General features: G+C 43.7%; 1 protein-coding gene across 3 annotated transcripts in view; it reads right to left on the bottom strand.

Annotated features, from left to right (window-relative positions):
• Nucleotides 1-15,797, bottom strand: part of Nhs (NHS actin remodeling regulator) — a 315,783-nt gene extending 299,986 nt beyond the window's left edge. For 2 of the 3 annotated variants that reach the window (XM_021153511.2, XM_021153510.2), the window contains exon 1: nt 14,824-15,797. In XM_021153511.2, the coding sequence (XP_021009170.1) occupies nt 14,824-15,379 (556 nt within the window). In that variant the 5' untranslated portion in view covers nt 15,380-15,797. Of the gene's footprint in view, nt 1-10,561; nt 10,810-14,823 lie in introns of those variants that run through there. The other variant, XM_029473256.1, reaches the window with a different exon arrangement.
• Between the last annotated feature and the right edge of the window lie 1,229 nt (nt 15,798-17,026).

Below are 17,026 nucleotides of genomic sequence, written 5' to 3' on the forward strand. Positions count from 1 at the left end.
GTATATATAGGAGCATCATGTGCATGCAAGAGCCCATAGAAGTAAGAGAGGGTGTCAGATCCTCTTGAGCTACAAGAAATTGTGCTGGACATCCAACCTGAATGCCTAGCTTAGAGCAGCAAACACATGCTACAGGTCCTGAAAACGAATCTGGAACCTAAACTTCACAGACTGTAAGGTTTCATTCACTGAGGCTAATCAGGACACATAGCACACAAACATACACACACACAAACACCTCTACCTCTCTCTCTCTCTCTCTCTCTCTCTCTCACACACACACAGCAACTTGGAAAGAAAAACAAGCCCATGTTGAAAAGTAAATAAAGATACTTTATATAGTTGTTTGTTTTGTTTTTAAAGTTTTGATTTCTATTAAAACTCCATTAAAACCACTGCCTTACCAGATTAATTAAGAAAACCTCAAAGTACTTCAAATTTACATTTACAGGACAATAATATAAATAACCTGCTCCCCTCATTGTTTCTCATGAAATGTCATTGTCACCTTCCACAGTATAAGCAGCTTAAGAGCTACAGGCTATAGAGCATAAAACAAAGGGTTAAATTAAAGCCACACAAGAGACAAACTTATGCAATATATTTTTCTTTATACAATTGGATTAGTTTTAATTAGCAAAAACTAAACTTTTGCCAGATGAATACTAGGTAATATCTGATACCTGATAGGCCTCCAACACTTCTCTGCTCACACCAAAGGTATTTAACTCAAATAGTCGTCTTTGGAAGCATTCCAGCTCCCCCTCTCCCCTTCTCTCTAAATCCCTTCTTAGTTTGCCACCTGCCCCCTCAACACACAAACACATTGTCACAAACTTCAAAACCCATTTTATCATGTTGGTAAAACAAAACAAAACAAAACAAAACAAAATCCCTTGATGTCATCTCAATGGGTTTTCCGTGTTATTTATTCCCACAGCCCTTCCTCCTTTCACTTAATCTCCCGACTCAAATGCTCAATAAACATGCGCCATCTTGCAAAGGGGAGGGCAGGGGGTGGACTGAAATGGCAGAATTCAGGTGCCAAATTAAAAGTAGAAATACAGCTTTAGTTGCATTACTAAAATATAAATACAGGCTCGATGAACAGAGTCCACATGCAGACTGGAGAGAAAGGTAAATATTGAGACCAGATTCTTGTGAACAGTATGTCTCAGTGGCTGTCATCTGCTCTCATAGTGACTTGCTCTTCTCTCTCAGACATCTGGCATCATCATCACCATCATCATCATCATCAACAACAACAACAACAACAAAGAGTAGCTGAACTCTAGAATAAATTCAAATGTGTTTACACAGAGTCATCAGATTCTAAACACATTTTCTCACCCTCCATAAGAGTCGTGAACATGGGAATAAGCTTAAAGTGCAGTTACAAAACAATAACTTTTTTGCAACTTAAAAATTGCATCAAAGGCAAGAGATCTTTGTAATGTCTTCTGAAGTGTTTTTTTGGCTTTATCTTTAAAACAATCCCAGTTCTAAGTTAATCCTTAGGCCTCCAAAGCCAGGTTCTTATCTTTGTGTAAGTAAGCCCTGCTTCCCCATACAATCCAGCAGCAAGATATCATAAAAAGTTTCAGACCAAAAGCAAGGGAAGACCACTGCTGCTTTTTATCTTGGAAGTCTGAACCTTCTTGAAACCACAGAAGATTCTATGGAGTCATTTTTTTTTCACCTGTGGCCAAATTCACATGGCAGCCCCAGTTAGAAGTATATGCCAGGCCAGCCAACTTCCAGCCCTGCCTTTCTATATCGTAGAAATATTAAGAATCTGTAGTGAGGAGAATGATCTCTATCTAATTGTGATACAAAAGTAGACTTATTAATAGCTGTTAAAAGTCATCATGACACACTTGAGATAAGTACATATTACTGCTTATAACTTATACCAAGTGGTCTCGCCCTAGACAAATAACTATAGACAATTAATGACAATTTGGAGGAGGATTAGCCTCTCCCATGGATAAGCCACCATATTGGCTGTCCAGTGCAGAATGGTCGGTCAGTCTTGAAACCATAAGAACATAAACAACAAAAACAGACTCAGCAGGGCATATGTGCATATATATATATATATACACACACACATATATATACATACAAACATATATAACAATAATAATCATAGACAAAGACTATCAACATGGGAGTGGAAGTCATGGAAGGGGTTTGAGAAAGTGTAGTTTGGAGGGGCTGAAGGAAGGAAAAGGAGGGGTGGAAGTAATGGAATTTAATTTCAGTGAAAAGCATGTTTTAAAGGAAGTATTAATAAAAACAATTCCTTTTTCAAGACAACAAGAGCAGGGAGTGTTTTGGTGAGAGCACTGAAAAGTGTTTGCAGCCAGCCACCGTAGAGCTGCTGACACTTTTGCTCTTCCCAGGATTACTGCTGTCACCCACCTATTTGGTGTCCTTGCTGCTACTCTCCCTGTCTTTAACCCACATGATTCTTTTCAAGTCTAAGTTAGTCACATTGCTCCTGCCTTAAAAGGCTTATGAACAAACAAACAAACAAACAAACAAACAAAGACATATCTGTCAGACTCTATGCCAGACCAGTCTCCTCTTACTCCCCTCCTTATCTCTTCTATATGCACCACTAGGACCTCCTTGCCTCCCTGTCATCACTGGCTCAGGCATGACATGTGTTTACTTCAGGGCCTCTGTGCATGCTATGGTTTTCCTCTGCCAACAGACTCTTTCTCCATCAATGCGCATGATTAACCTCTGTACCTCCTTCCAATATTTGTCCAGATGAGGCTTCTTCAGTGAGGTCCACCAGAATTCCCTACTGAACATGACTGATCATCCTAGCCCCACACAGTTGACCATCCTCCTTCGACACCCCCTGAAAGGCTTTGGAATTCCCTCACATACACTGCTCTTTTGTGTTTATCTCTTTCCTTTGGAACACAGGCTTGCTTATAGCTTTTTTGTTGTTGTTGTTGTTGTTGTTGCTGTTTGCTTGCTTATCAGACATAAGTGTCTAAAATAGCATCTGATGTATACTAAATGAATGAAGCTGGATGATAAGATAATCACGCTTTTTAGTATTATACAAATTACAAAAAAATGGCCATTAAAAATGTAAATGTTACCTGGTCAAACTGAGAATCAGAATCACTTGATCAGACAGTGACATCCTTCTCCTGATCTTGTATTTCACAAATTCAGACAAAGGCTTTCACCTACTTGGGAAGAGCAATATACACCTTCTACTCTGTCTGATACAGTTTTAAGTATTAACAAAAGAGCTGATACATCAGGCACAGTTCTCAATACCCAATTTAACATCTCTCAATAACATGCTGCAGTCAGTACTATTATCTCCACTCCATAGCAGATGGAAAGTCTACCTTCTACTCTACTACACTGAGACAGTGGAGACAGTATCAGAACCTACATAGTCCAACTACAGAATTCGTCCATACTCCTCATCACAGACATTCCCACTTTCCTGGCTCACCAGACACTCACCAACCTCCCTCAAACTGAGCTTAAGGACACTCCAAAGGTCCTGAAGTCTTACTATTGTCTTAGGGAACAAAGAACAGGGACATAAGATCCTCATCAAGTGCCCTCAATAAAGGAAGAGACCAAATTGCAATGCTTTGTTTTTACAAACAAGGTGCTCTTGAGCCTGAGAAATGAGCTGCAGTTCCCCAAGAGTCCCCTTGCAATCTTACAATGCTGTCATTTCCTAGCCAAGACGACAAATCTGGTTTGTCAAAACAAAGTATTTATTTATTATACACAAAAATGAAAATGGCCCTTCTGATTGCTATTAATAAGTCCAATTTCAGCCATATTAACCTTATTTCCTTTTTGAATAGGGCTATTAGACCAAGAGATCAAAAGAATGCTACAGACATATGGTATTTTGATTTCAGCAAACCATTTGACAATCTCTCATAATGATAGATCTCATAGGCAGGGTGGAGAAATGTGGTTAGAATAAAAAAGGGGGGTACGTTTGTGGCTTCTGCAACAATGGGACCCAAGGAATGTTGATTAATAGATGTCAACTTAGAAGGACATTGCTAGTACTGCCTGCCAGTGAGCTCTGGTCTTGAGTCCATCTGAGCAATAATTTTATCAGAGATGTGGGTGATGTCATAGAATCATGTTTATAGTGTCTACAAAGAATAAAATGCTGTGGGCAGTAGCTGACACATTGAATCAAGATATTAAACCATCACCACTGATTGGAAATGAAAGAGCAAAGCAAGCAAGATTGAATTTAACAAAGACAACAGAACAGTCTCACAAAATTTAAGTTCAAAATATCAACTATATATAGAACCAAGGAAATCTCAAGTTTAAAATCTACCACCATAAAGAAGGAAATTTAGTGGGGCATAATAGCAATAATTAATCAACAGCACCAAGTGATGGTGAAAATAAAGGCCATCTTAGTCCTAATATGACAGTCATAGAAATAGAAGAAATGAGTTTCTTCACATTTTGTGCCTGTGACAGATGACAACCAGGAAAATGGAACTAGAAAACTTCACTGGGAGATCCAACTAAGTCACCTGAAATGAAGAACATTTAGGATAAACCACAGCAATAAACCTCCTGCTACTTCAAGAGACCGGAAAAGAGATTACAAGTAGATGCTACACAACTTCAGTACCAGAACTAGAACAAAAGGCTCTCATTACAAAAAAAAAATGTGATAACAGTATAGATAAGGACCTTATGAGCATGAGAAGCATTGGACAATAATAAAATCAAGAAGAGGTCAGCCACTCCCTAATGCCAGAGGTCTTACCATTTGGGACATCTTTAAGAGTCCTACTGAGGATGGGAAGTTGATTTTTCTCCCAAATGTAAAATCCCCAAATTCTATGACTCTTATTAAATTAACACTAACTCTGTGTGTGTGTGTGTGTGTGTGTGTGTGTGTGTGTGTGTGTGTGTGTGTGTACATGTGTGTGACAGAGACAGAGAGAGAGAAGAGAGGAGAGAGGAAAGGAGAGAGAGAGAGAGAGAGAGAGAGAGAGAGAGAGAGAGAGAGAGAGAGAGAGAGACCAAGCTGGCTTCAAAGTCAAATCTTCCAGCCTCAGCCTCCTGAAAGCTGGATTATAGACATGTTCCGCCATGTCTGGCAAGTTGTTTACTCTTGGCTTATCTCTCTTTGAAGACCTTAAACACTTAACAATTAAGTAATTTTTCAGAATTTAGGTGCCCACATCCACAGATAATTTGCTTAGTAAACTTAAACCTCCTCATTCTCATTAATGGCTGAGAAATGAACATTAAAGGAGAGACAGAAACTGACCGTGTCTGTTTAGTTGTTCATAAAGATGAGCTACACAGGGTCTCTGCTCTCTGGATTTATAGTCCAGTGGAGTAATAATTGAAATATTGTTTCAATAAATTTCAAACCTAGAATGAAGTTATTACATTCAAAACTCATGTCAACTTCATTAATTTTATTTTGATATAGTTCATAAAGAATTACTGATGCAAAATCATGTTCAATAAGTTTTCTAATTGTTGCTTTGTGCTAGTCACACCCTTGCTATAATAAGTAGAATGGTACACAAAACGTCCAGTTCCATGATTTTGTGTGTGTTTATCATGTGCATGTGCATGTTTATTTGTGTGGGTACCAAGGGGAGTGTGTGTGTGTGTGTGTGTGTGTGTGAACACAAGTATAAGCATGTATGTGGAGGCCAGAAGTCAAGCTCAGGCATGGTTCTTCAAGAGGCATCTACTTGTTTTATTCTATTGAGATAGTTTCTCTCATAGGCCTGAAACTCAAATAATAAGCTAGGCTGGTCGGCTCTAGTCTCTAACTTCCCAATGCTAAACTCAAAATCATATGCCACCATACCCAGCCTTTTATATAGGTTCTAGGGATTGAACTCAGGTCCTCTGGCTTGCATAGTCTCAGTAGGTAGACCTACTGAGATCTCTTTCCAGGCTTGCCCCATGATTTTTTTTAATGGAATAAGAGGAAATGAAAGCAAAATTAAGAAGCAAACCAAAATTCTAACTCTTGTTTAAAATTCTCACTGATTCTAGACCTCCAAAGGGTCAGTCCTCATGACTGATGGGATAATGGAAGACAACAGAGTGACTTCATATGTCACCAAGGGTTAAGGTAAATTAAAAGCTGTAAGATTGAAGACATTTTAGACAGCCTGCATGGATGTTTCACTTCTGTAATGACATACTCAGAAAAGACCTCTTCAATTTTTTCTACATATCAGTCCATCAGAATCCCAAATGTTTCCTAAATAAAATAGTTCAGCAATTTTGATTTGAAAACTGAGCCCTGGGTCTGGTATGCTGGTACACACCTGTCAAGTTCATTTTCCTTTGATTCATAGAAAATTTGAAACCAAACTAAACTACATAAAACTCTATCTCAGAGTGGGGCAGTGGTGGCTCATGCCTTTAATCCCAGTACTTGGGAGGCAAAGGCAGGCAGATTTCTGAGTTTGAGGCCAGCCTGGTCTACAGAGTGAGTTCCAGGACAGCCATGGCTACATAGAGAAACCCTGTCTGGAAAAACCAATAAATAAATAAATAAATAAATAAATAAATAAATAAATAAACCTCTATCTCAATAACAAACAATACAAGATACAGGTATGGTGGCACACATCTTTAATCCCAGCACAGGATATAAAGACAGGCAGATTCTGAGTTCAAGGCCAGCCTTGTCTACTTAGTGAATTAATTCTAGAACAGCCAAGGCTATGTAGAGAGACATTGTCTCAAAAGCAAACAAAAATGCCCAACCCAGTACAATGAAAAAAGTCTGGAGAAAATGTGTTGTTATGATGTTAGTGGTTATTAGGAAATTACAACCATGAATTTTTAACCTTTGAGAAATTGTTTTCTTCTCCCTCATTCTGTGACAGGTTTAAAAGCAGCTTTGAATGAAACAGTTTGGAACCTTTATTGCCTCAGAGAAACTTATTTGGCAGAGACAGGAAGAAAGGAAACTTAACCATAGCTACAAAAACATCCAAGAAGACATAGAGGATTGTAATGAGCTGTAGGTAGAATAGATAGAATGAGGAGAAAAGCAGTATCTTCCAAACGCATAAAAAACTCATGATTAGTGCTACCACACCAACTTCAAATAATTCCTCCCCAAGTGTACTAACTTCTGTAGCCCTTTCGGGATTTAGTAGTTCCATATCTTCTCTGGCTTAAACCACACTTCTTAAATAAGGAGTCTGGATACCCTAGAACAGTGGTTCTCAACCTTCCTAATGCTGAGACCCTTTAATACAGCCCCTGATGTTGTGGTAGCTCCTAACCATATATTTTTTTTTTGCTACTTTGTAACTGTAATTTTGCTACTGTTATGATTCTTAATGTACAGATTTGATATTCAGGCTATCTGATATGTGACCCTCAAAGGGGTCTTGAGCTCCAGGTTTAGAACCACGGTCCTAGGAGCGTCACTGGCCTATTCCACGTGGCCATGACCAACATATTCAGAGGCTGGCTGGTTGAGGAACCATTGGGATATGCTTTGTCCATAGTGACTTGAGTTTCTTCTCTGCCCCTTCTCACCACCAAAGCACTGCAGAACTCCCATTCCAAGAGCTTCCAACTGTGGTACAGTCACTAGTACTAGCAGCTATTTCCAGACCCACTGCAGACCATTCTATCAAAGGCCAGGGGTGTATCTAATCTATAATTCTGTAGAAAATATTTCAAGAAAAGGGATGAAAATGCACCACCTCTACCCCAGCCCTAGAGTTTTCCCTCATCACTTAAAGATCCAACAGACTTAGCCTAGGATGATGCACAGTGATACATGGGTGGGGCCTTGAGTTCAGTCTCTAGCATTACAAAGGAAAAAGGATCCAGCCGATTGGCCTGGTCTCAGCTGCCTGAGATACTTCTCAACCAAGTAGTTTTAATTGAAGATAAGGAAGTGAGAAAGTGAAAAAGTGGGGAGAAAGAGCAGCGGATACAGGCTGTGTCATCATCATCTACAGCATAACTAAGGGTAAGTATTGCTCAGTTTTACTGGTGGACACTGTGGAATGTGCTGGAGGCTTCTCCCATTCACACAGCAAGGAAGCTAGAGCTGGAGACTGATTGATTGACTGATTGATTGTGCTGCCCTGGGGACATTAACTGGATGGCCCTTCTGGCTTTCTTTCCCTATATGGAAGGGAAAACCTGTTCTACTTGCTAAGCCCCCCCCCCAAAAAAAAAAAGTCTCAGGCAGAGTGTGCAGTAAGAAGCCTTTAGTAGGAGAGGTCTGGAAATTAAATAAGATAATGCATGCAGAGTGCTTAGAGCAGAGGCTGAAGAATAGCAAGACTCAGAACTGATAGCTAAAAAATAAAGTGAGAGCCAGTGAGATGATAGCTTAGAAGGTAAAGGTGCTTGCTGCCAAGCCTGAGTCTCATGCAAGTATCTCACATGGTGGAAGAAGAGGGGTGCTTCACGTGTATTCTAAGGCATCCATGCACACATGGACACACACAAATAAATGGTAAGTTTAGGATAATAACTATGCATCTATGTGCAGGAAATAATCCTGTCTCCTGCCTCACACCATTTAGAAAAATATATTCCAAGCCAGGTGTGGTGTCACACGCCTTTAATCCCAGCACTCCGGAGGTAGAAGCAGGGAGAACTCTCTGTGAGTTCAAGGCCAGCCTATTCTACATAGCAAGTTCCAGTACAGCAAGGACTACCTATAGAGAGAGACCCTGTATCAAAAACCAAAACCAAACAAACAAACAAACAAACAACAAAAACAAAACCATACCGTATGAATAATAAATCTAAACTGCAAAAGCAAAATAAACTTTAGAACTCAGGAGATCTCTTCATGGTCCAAGGGTCAATGAAGAATTTGTTTAAGAATAAACAAAAGAGAAACAAGGAACTTGCTACAAAGAAAATAATCTTGATAAGCTGGACAAAAAAAAAACAAAACAAAAAACGCATAAACGTCTGCTCATCAAATTATAACACTAAGAACATCAAAATGCAAACCCCTGGAAGAGATGACATTTTGCAATACCTAGAAATGACCAATGACTCGTTCACAAAATATATTTAAATATATTCAAAAAAATAAGGAAGACTTTATTTAAAGTGGAGTAAAAGGATAATAGGAGTGGAGAGTGAGAAAAGGCCTTGAACTAGTAATTCAGAAAAAGGGATGCCCAAATGGGATTTTAAACACACGCAAAGAAGCTATTCAAAATCCAGCTAAGAATTACTATGCAGTTTTATCACACTTATTGTCAGTGCAGCTTTTATTTAAAAAAAAAAAATCAATGCTCGTGAAGATGCAGAGCAACTGAAACTCCTGAGAGTGTAAAGTGATATAACCAGCTAGAAAACTGTCCGGTGGTATATATTAAAAGGCAAACGTGCCCCCCTTGAACCAGCAATTCCACTTTGTGATGCATACCAACCAGTGGGGTATAAATATGTTCCCTGAAAGGCATGTAAAGTGCCTGAAGAAGTAATTCAGTTGGTAGAATGCTTGCCTAGCAGGAACTAAACCCTGGGATTGATCCCAGGTATTGCATAAAGCCAGGTGTGGTAGCTTTAATCCCAGCTGCAGAGGTGGAGTGGGAAAAGGATCAGGAAATTCAAGTCATCCTTAGCTGCACAGAGAGTTCCAGGCTAGCCTAGGATACATGATCCCTTGTTTCAAAAACTAAAAATACAGAAGGCATATCGAAAAAAAAAAAAAACATTCATGATGATAGTGTTAGAATAGAAGCAAAGATCCCTCATCAGGAGAATAGATTATCAAATTATGGTAGATATCCACAATTTCACTCAGTGATAACAGTGAGCAACTATTATGTATTATGCATGCAAACAACATGGAAGACCTTTAGCAGTGGAATGTGGAATAAATAATGTAGACACTAAAAACTGTAGATATATACAGTTACATAGAGTGCTCTGGCAAGGTAAATAGTGTCTGAGAGACAGCACAACAATGCTTTTGTCTCTCCATCTGAGTATTTTTTCCTTGAGTTATCTATTTTGTGAAAATTCACCAACATGAACAATTTAGAAGCTGCCTACTACCTCTTTTTAAACACAGGAATGTCAGGCATCAATGCAAATTTTACTTTAAAACTCACTTACTAAATGAAATTAGCAATATCCAATAGGCCAACAACAAGAAATGTCTAAGGCTGAAACAGCTTGGCATTGAGTCCCATGAAGTAATTCCAAAGCCTCAGGTGTTAGTGACTGAAAAGCTGGACTTGCTTCAAGTTTAGGACCATAAATCTCCGCAGGCTCTCCACACAGCCAGCTAATCCCACTACACTTCCTTACTGCATCCACGTTCCCCTGAGACAGCTTATTAACACCTTACCTCCTCTCCTCAGGTTGCCAACACCCTCTCAGCTGATGATCTCACCACTTACTTCATAGAGAAAATAGATATCTTTTTTTTTTTAATGGCAAGGGGAAACACCCGGCTCCGCCTCCACCTCTGTTAGTCCACCAGCTCACCTGCCTCTCTGCCCGGATCTGTCACTTTCCCTTCAGATGGTGTTTTTAATCTTACCCCATCTCTGCTTCTCAGACTTCATAACTGTTCAGATCTCTTTCCCAGCACCGATTTCCTTCTCTCCTTGGAAACCAAGCATGCACAACATGCTGGTACCTTTGAAGACATTTTCCTTCCATACTGCACTGTCACAGATCCTCTGCTCCAGTTCTCTATTTCCCTTCAAAACAAAACTCCTTACAAGAATCATCAGTCACTGCCATTTCCTCTTCTACCCATCCTGTTCTATCCCTACCCCTTCTTGTACACGTGTTAAGCTTGTACTTTGCCCCGCCACCCCGCATACACACACTGTTGTAATACCTTCTTCTTGCTTCCACCATATCACCCTGGCCTGATTTTTAGTCTGTTTTTAATCCCTCAGTAATGGCATCAAACCCAGTGCTTTGCACATGCTAAACATGCGCCCTACCACTGACTTATAGCACTTAGTGATGTTTTGTTTGTTTTTGGAAGCAGAATCTCTGTGTGTTTCTGTCTCTCTCTGTCTCTATCTCTGTCTCTCTGTCTCTCCTCTCTATCTCTGTCTATCTCTGTCTCTGTCTCTCTGTCTCTCTCTCTCTCTGTCTCTCTGTATGTGTGTGTGTGTGTGTGTGTGTGTTTAGTGTAGTGTAGTCCTTACTCAAGGTTTCCTGCCTCTGCTTCCTAAGGGCTGCAATTTACACTAACAGTGAACCTCCACATCTTCTAGACTAATTATTCGTTTTAATTCTTCCTCTTTTCCTATGAAACTCAAAGTTGGGCTCCCCCGGGCTCTATACTATTTTCCTCCCTTCTGTGAAATTCAAGCCTACCTAACAACTAGTACCTTCCTGCAACTACCACTCTCCTTTTCCCTAGTGTCTCCATTGTTCCTAGTCCCGCGGCTTCGCATGCCTTCTTTATCTTCCTGTCTCACATCTTCATCTTTAACTTGGACCTTTCTCTTATGCTCTCAACTCACACATCTAACTCAGCACTTTCAACACTCACCAGACACCTCAAACTTAACAGGCCTCAAATAGAAAACTATGGATCACATTCCCTTTGGAATAAAATGTCCACTGTCCCAGTAGCCTTCTGTTTCTGTAAATGTCATCAACTTCAATGACTTATCTAAGCAAAGGAAACTACAAGTGGGACATCTAAATGACTTTTTCTCATACCCTGTACCTAATGTACTTAGTAAGTCCCATCAGTTATATTTCCAATATGAATTTAGATCTGACTGTTCCTTTGTTTCTCCTCCTCAAGATTAGTTGCACTATCTAACGGCCTTACCAGCCCAAACTTGCCTCAAAAGTGACTTCGGTGAAGTGTATATCAGATTAGGCCATTCACCTAAATGTCCCCTACCATGAGTCAGGACAACAGGAAGCAGCTCTCTTAGGAGAGAGCAGGAAGAGTGTGAGGCATGGTGATCTGGGTAGGAAACCTAAGTGCACAGACAACCAAGGGGAGGAAGTCTTCTCCCTTCGAAACTACTCCCAGGCTGGAACAATCTTAAAGGGAGATTCATAATGTAGTTGATAACAGTTGGGTCTAATCAGCCCTTCTGCGCTCTCAAGAGAACCCCTGCAGACACGCATGTGTACGCCACAGACTTCTCCTATCTCTGTGACTCCCAGGTGCATGCTAAAATTGTAGACAGGGCTGACTCTAGAAGGCAGATAAGTCTTGCTCCGGTGCTCCTTTCCACCTATCAAGGGAGAATCAGTACAGAGATTCCAATCTCTTCACCCTCCCCTCCCGCAAGCGAAGCAGATCTGAGATGGTATGTCTTCAGCTAGCTTGACTCAAAAGGGTCTGCGGTAATCGCTCTCTCATGACTATCAGCCTCTATCCCTCCTGTTTGATTTTCCCACTCACTCCATGTGATTCCTGGGACCCACTCTCAAACTACTAACATGGAAATCCTTGTCTGGAGCTCTGAATTCTGGGAAAGTCAAACTAAGATGCAAAATGGTATGCCTTTACTCCTGAAGGTTATGATACCAAGCAAGGACAGTACAGTACCACCCTACATCTAAATGGATGAGAGGAGGGAGAAATCAGGGTACCGAGCATTGAGACATTTTAGTAAAAAAAGTTTTAGAGGAGGACTTGTGAGATGGTTTGGTAGGTAAAAGCATTCGAGGAGCAAGCCTAGGTGACCTGAGTTCCATTCCTGGGACCTACATAGTGTTAGGAGAGAGATGAGTCCACAAAGTTGTCTTCTGACTTCCATGTGCCCTACCCTACATCATGCACATCCACAATGATAATAATAATAATAATTAATAAAAACATTTTAGAAGAAAGTGTCTGAAACGATCTATTTTAAGACCTTTCCTGTGGCCCCATCTTTATTTATTCACATATCCATTAATAGAGTATTAATATTGAGTATTATTCATCAACTACACCAACACACAAATGATCCACCTATCTCCATCTTCCATTCATTTATACTCTGATGGTGAAAATGACTGGAAGGGGCTATTAAATTCAAGATTCGTAACCACCTACTGGAGCCTCTAATAGGAAGGGTAGTGAGGAGAATACATTCAACTTTGGCAGTGTAAACTTTGTTTAAGAAGAAGTATGCCTGTGTCAGATGTGCACGTGGAAAATGTATGCACCATTCATCTGTCTGCAGAACTTCCCTCCAGTTCTTTTGAAGTCACCACTCTCCCACTACCCCCCCCCAATAGAACTACCTAAATATCAGCGCTGCCGAAAGTGAAGGGCCTGCCCCTGTTGGGTGGTTTGGGGGGAAAATGGCAGAATTAAAGTGCTCATTTCCAGTCCCAAAAGTAAAATACGACTTGGCCTAGGGCAATCCTAATTCTTTCCAGAACTCATCCCCGGAATTGCCCTTTTAAACAACTAGTCATTAACCCAACTCCAGGTCTTTTATAGCTGCGAAAACTGATCTGGCACATCATTTATTCATTATGCTTATTATTATTGTTATTGTAGAAAAGCAGTGAATTCCTCGGGCGGGGTTCAAAGGGTTCTTCTAGGGAGGAAGGGGTAAGGGAAAGGAATGCCCAAGCCTGCAGGCCAGGCCAAAAAGCTGGGCTGAGCTGCCCAACAGAGGTACAGGGAAATCCCCCTAAGATGCTGTTGAAGCTCCTCTGGCTCACTAGGTGACCACCTCACACCAAAGCAGCTGCTGCAGCAACAGAAAAGACTTCTTATGTAAGGCAGAACCGCTGACATCACCTTCCCCATAGCATCTCAGCTGAACTAGGAGCCAAAGGACCTGCACTCTGGTCCACAAGTCATTTTCCTAAATGAGTCTGTCCCTGCCATGTTTGGGGGTGCCAGGTATGGGAGGCCATGCACCAGTGGGGGAGGACTCCATGCAGAGACTACTTCTCAGGAGGCCTACTGTGCTTCAAGAGTAAAGTCAATGTGCAGTAAAGATATCCAGACGTCTCCTAGCTCACCTTCCTTGCTCTCTCGCTGTAACCTGCCTGGCTGGACTGGCTCACACCTGAGTCTGGATTTGTGCAACAAAACACTAAGACAGAGGAAGAAGAGTTTGTGGGATGCTCAGAAGACAGATAGTCCAAAGGAGCATTCATTAAGAGCCCTAGATTACTAACCCAGGGCAGAAAAGACACCCGGGGATCCCCTTATCTTCCCCAAGGTCCAGGCATTCCTTCCAGGCCCTCACCAAGGCCTTTCCTGTTCCCAGGGTTCTCCGTAGAGCACAGTGGAGTTCATTCTAGGCAGCCAGCCAATGATGCTGGACTAGGTCACACACCTTCCAAAGGCACGAGACCCGGGCACCCGAGGCCAAGGCAAGTGTGACAAAGCACCTTGTCTCCCACAGACATCTTAAAAGGACACCCACTACTTTTAAGACCCCCCAAAAGTGCAACCCGGTAGTGGGCTCCTGGGAGCTACAGGAGTTGCACCCCCTCCTTCTTCCCAAGGACATGAAAGGCATGTCTGTCCCAGTGGTAAATGACAGACCTTCTTTCTCTACCTCCTGTCTGGCTCCCTAAATGCTCCCCACCTGCCCATTCTCAACGCCAAGGGTGTCTATGAGTTCAGAAGCCGTCCTTTTAACTTTCTGCCCTCCATGCCTGCATCGGTCAGGGGCCACCCCAGCTACTCAACCCGGAGTACTGGGGTGGATCTCAGGGCAGAAGGGAAGAAAGGCAAGAGTAAGGTGCAAGTTGCAGCAGGCTAGGCGCCTCGGGCCTGGGATTGTGGCTAGTGGAGACAGTAAGAGGGTGAGGCGCTGGAGCCTAGCACCCTAGAGGATGGACGGCGCTGGTACTCACGCACTGCCTCCTGCTTGGGGTCCAATGTGCTGAGGACGCGCTGCACGCTACCGAGCTTGCCCTGCAGCGCCCAGACACGGCGGTGAGTAAGCTGGATGTCGCTCTCGAGCTCCTGGAAGAGGCTGCACGCGTGCCGGGCCACGTCTGAGAGCTGCCGGAGGACCCTGGCCAGCGCAGCGTTGCTGACCGCGCACAGGTCTAACATGAGCAGCACAGCCTCGGCTGAAGCCTCGGACGTCTCGCCTGGGGCCGATGCTGCCTCCGAGACCCCCGCCACGCTCTCCTCCCCGGCCTCCCGCGCTTCGCTGGGTGGCTGCTGATCCTGCTCGGCCGGCGCCGGCAAAGACGGCGGCGGAGGAGGCAGTGGGAGAGGCGCAGGGGGCACACGAGGAGGCTCGTCTGGCTCCGGTGCCTCGGCCTCTTCCCGCCGGCCAGGCGGCTGCAGGGGCGGCGGCGGCTCAACGCTGCCTCCACTCGTGTCCTCATCTGGGCCGGGCGCCGGGCGCCGCTGCCGGCAAAGCCACTGCGGCTCCACGATCCGCTTGGCGAAAGGCATCCCGCGCAGCCGGGCCGCGACTTTCCCTTCTCCTCTGAGCGACCCTTGTGAGCTAGAGACCTGGCGCGCCCACCTGAGCGAGGAGAGGGCAGGAGTCCGGCAAGGAACGATCCGGGCAGTCCAGAGACGCTGAGGGCTCCTCTGCTCACCTGGCCTCCTCCTCTTGCCCACCCTCTCCTTCACAGCTTAGTCTGACCTGTCCTCCTCCGGGAGCACGGCTGTCTAGGAAAGATGACAAGCGCTGGGCACAGAAATCTCGGAGTGTGCTTGGGTCCTCCTCACTTGCTTCCAACCGGGGTCAGCCGGCTCAGCTCCATCGCTCCTGAACCCGTTGCCGCCGCCCTGGCCACTGCTGCCGCCTATATAAATGGGCGTGTGTGTATGTGTGTGTGAGTGAGTGAGTGAGTGAGTGTGTATGTGTGTGTGATCGCGTGTGTATGTGTGTGCGTGTTTGTCCGCGTGTGTGGCTAGGTGGGTGGGTGGGTGGGTGGGTGGGTGTGAGTGTGTGCGCGCGCCTCAGTTTGAAAGTACCCCGGCGCAGGCCTCTCCCCGCGCGCCCCTCGGCCGCTCCGGGGAGCGATTGCGCCTGGGATCTCTCTCTCTTTCTGGGCGGGGAGGAGATTTCGGAAAGGCGCTCTGAAAACCCGGACAGAGGAATCCGCCTCCAGCCCTGGCTCAGGAGGCGGCGCGGGGGCGGCAGGGCGGACGCCGGGCGGGGGAGGCCAGGGTGAGAGGGGCGCAGCGCCCGGTGCGGCCGCTGGGAGTCACTGGTGGCTGGACCGCGCCTGGTGCGTTCCACCGCCGGCACTTTCTCAAACCCATCTCAGAGGTTCGAATTGAGACTATGAGCGTGGTGGGGGCGGGGTGTCCTCAAGTTGAGAGTGGGGATGCTGGTAGCCAGCTAAGAGGAAGGAAAGTATTGGGGATGCTGTCGATTCGTGTTGGAGCAAGTTGTCTCATTGAATTCTAGCTCTGTCAAGTCTTTGGGTTCTTAGAGGGGAAATCTGGGCTGCTCCTTAAAGTGCCCCAGGCGCCGCGTTCACGGAGACAGCTGGGAAGGGTGACGCAGCATGGGTGCATTCCCACATGGCCAGAGTGGCCAGACGACTGTTTATACCATTTTTCTGGCATCCTGTTTTGGTCTGCCTTGAGAGCCGCCTTCTACAGAACATCATGACTGAGACCCAAATTACTAGTGAGCAACCTCCCACCCCAGAAAGTCACTTGCAAAATTCATTGCACATTAAGTGAAGTGAATCGGATTACCTCCTTGTCGCCCTACTGTGCTAATCCAACACTGGGTTTTTAAAGTTTCCCATGGGAGAGATGATGACTCACAGAAGAATGGAAAGTTTTCCCCTTGGTTAACTAAAAGGTATAATTTCTTAAAAGGCATACATTTTTCAAATGCAGTAGTGTGCAGGCTACATGGTGGCAGCCGAAAACCTAAAAAGAGTTTGGGAACTGTTAGTAAAATACAAGTTTTCATCCTTCCACAATGTGTACTGTGAAATAAATATATAACATAAATAAAATTCAAGGTCACAAGCAAATCTTGGGAATGTTGTCTTCATTTCATGCATCTAAAACTAACGTGGAAAAATATAGTTTATGGAAGCAATAAAGACCTCAAGACATGCAATGGTC

The sequence above is a fragment of the Mus caroli genome, chromosome X, assembly GCF_900094665.2.
Source record: "Mus caroli chromosome X, CAROLI_EIJ_v1.1, whole genome shotgun sequence".
NCBI classification, from domain to species: domain Eukaryota; kingdom Metazoa; phylum Chordata; class Mammalia; order Rodentia; family Muridae; genus Mus; species Mus caroli.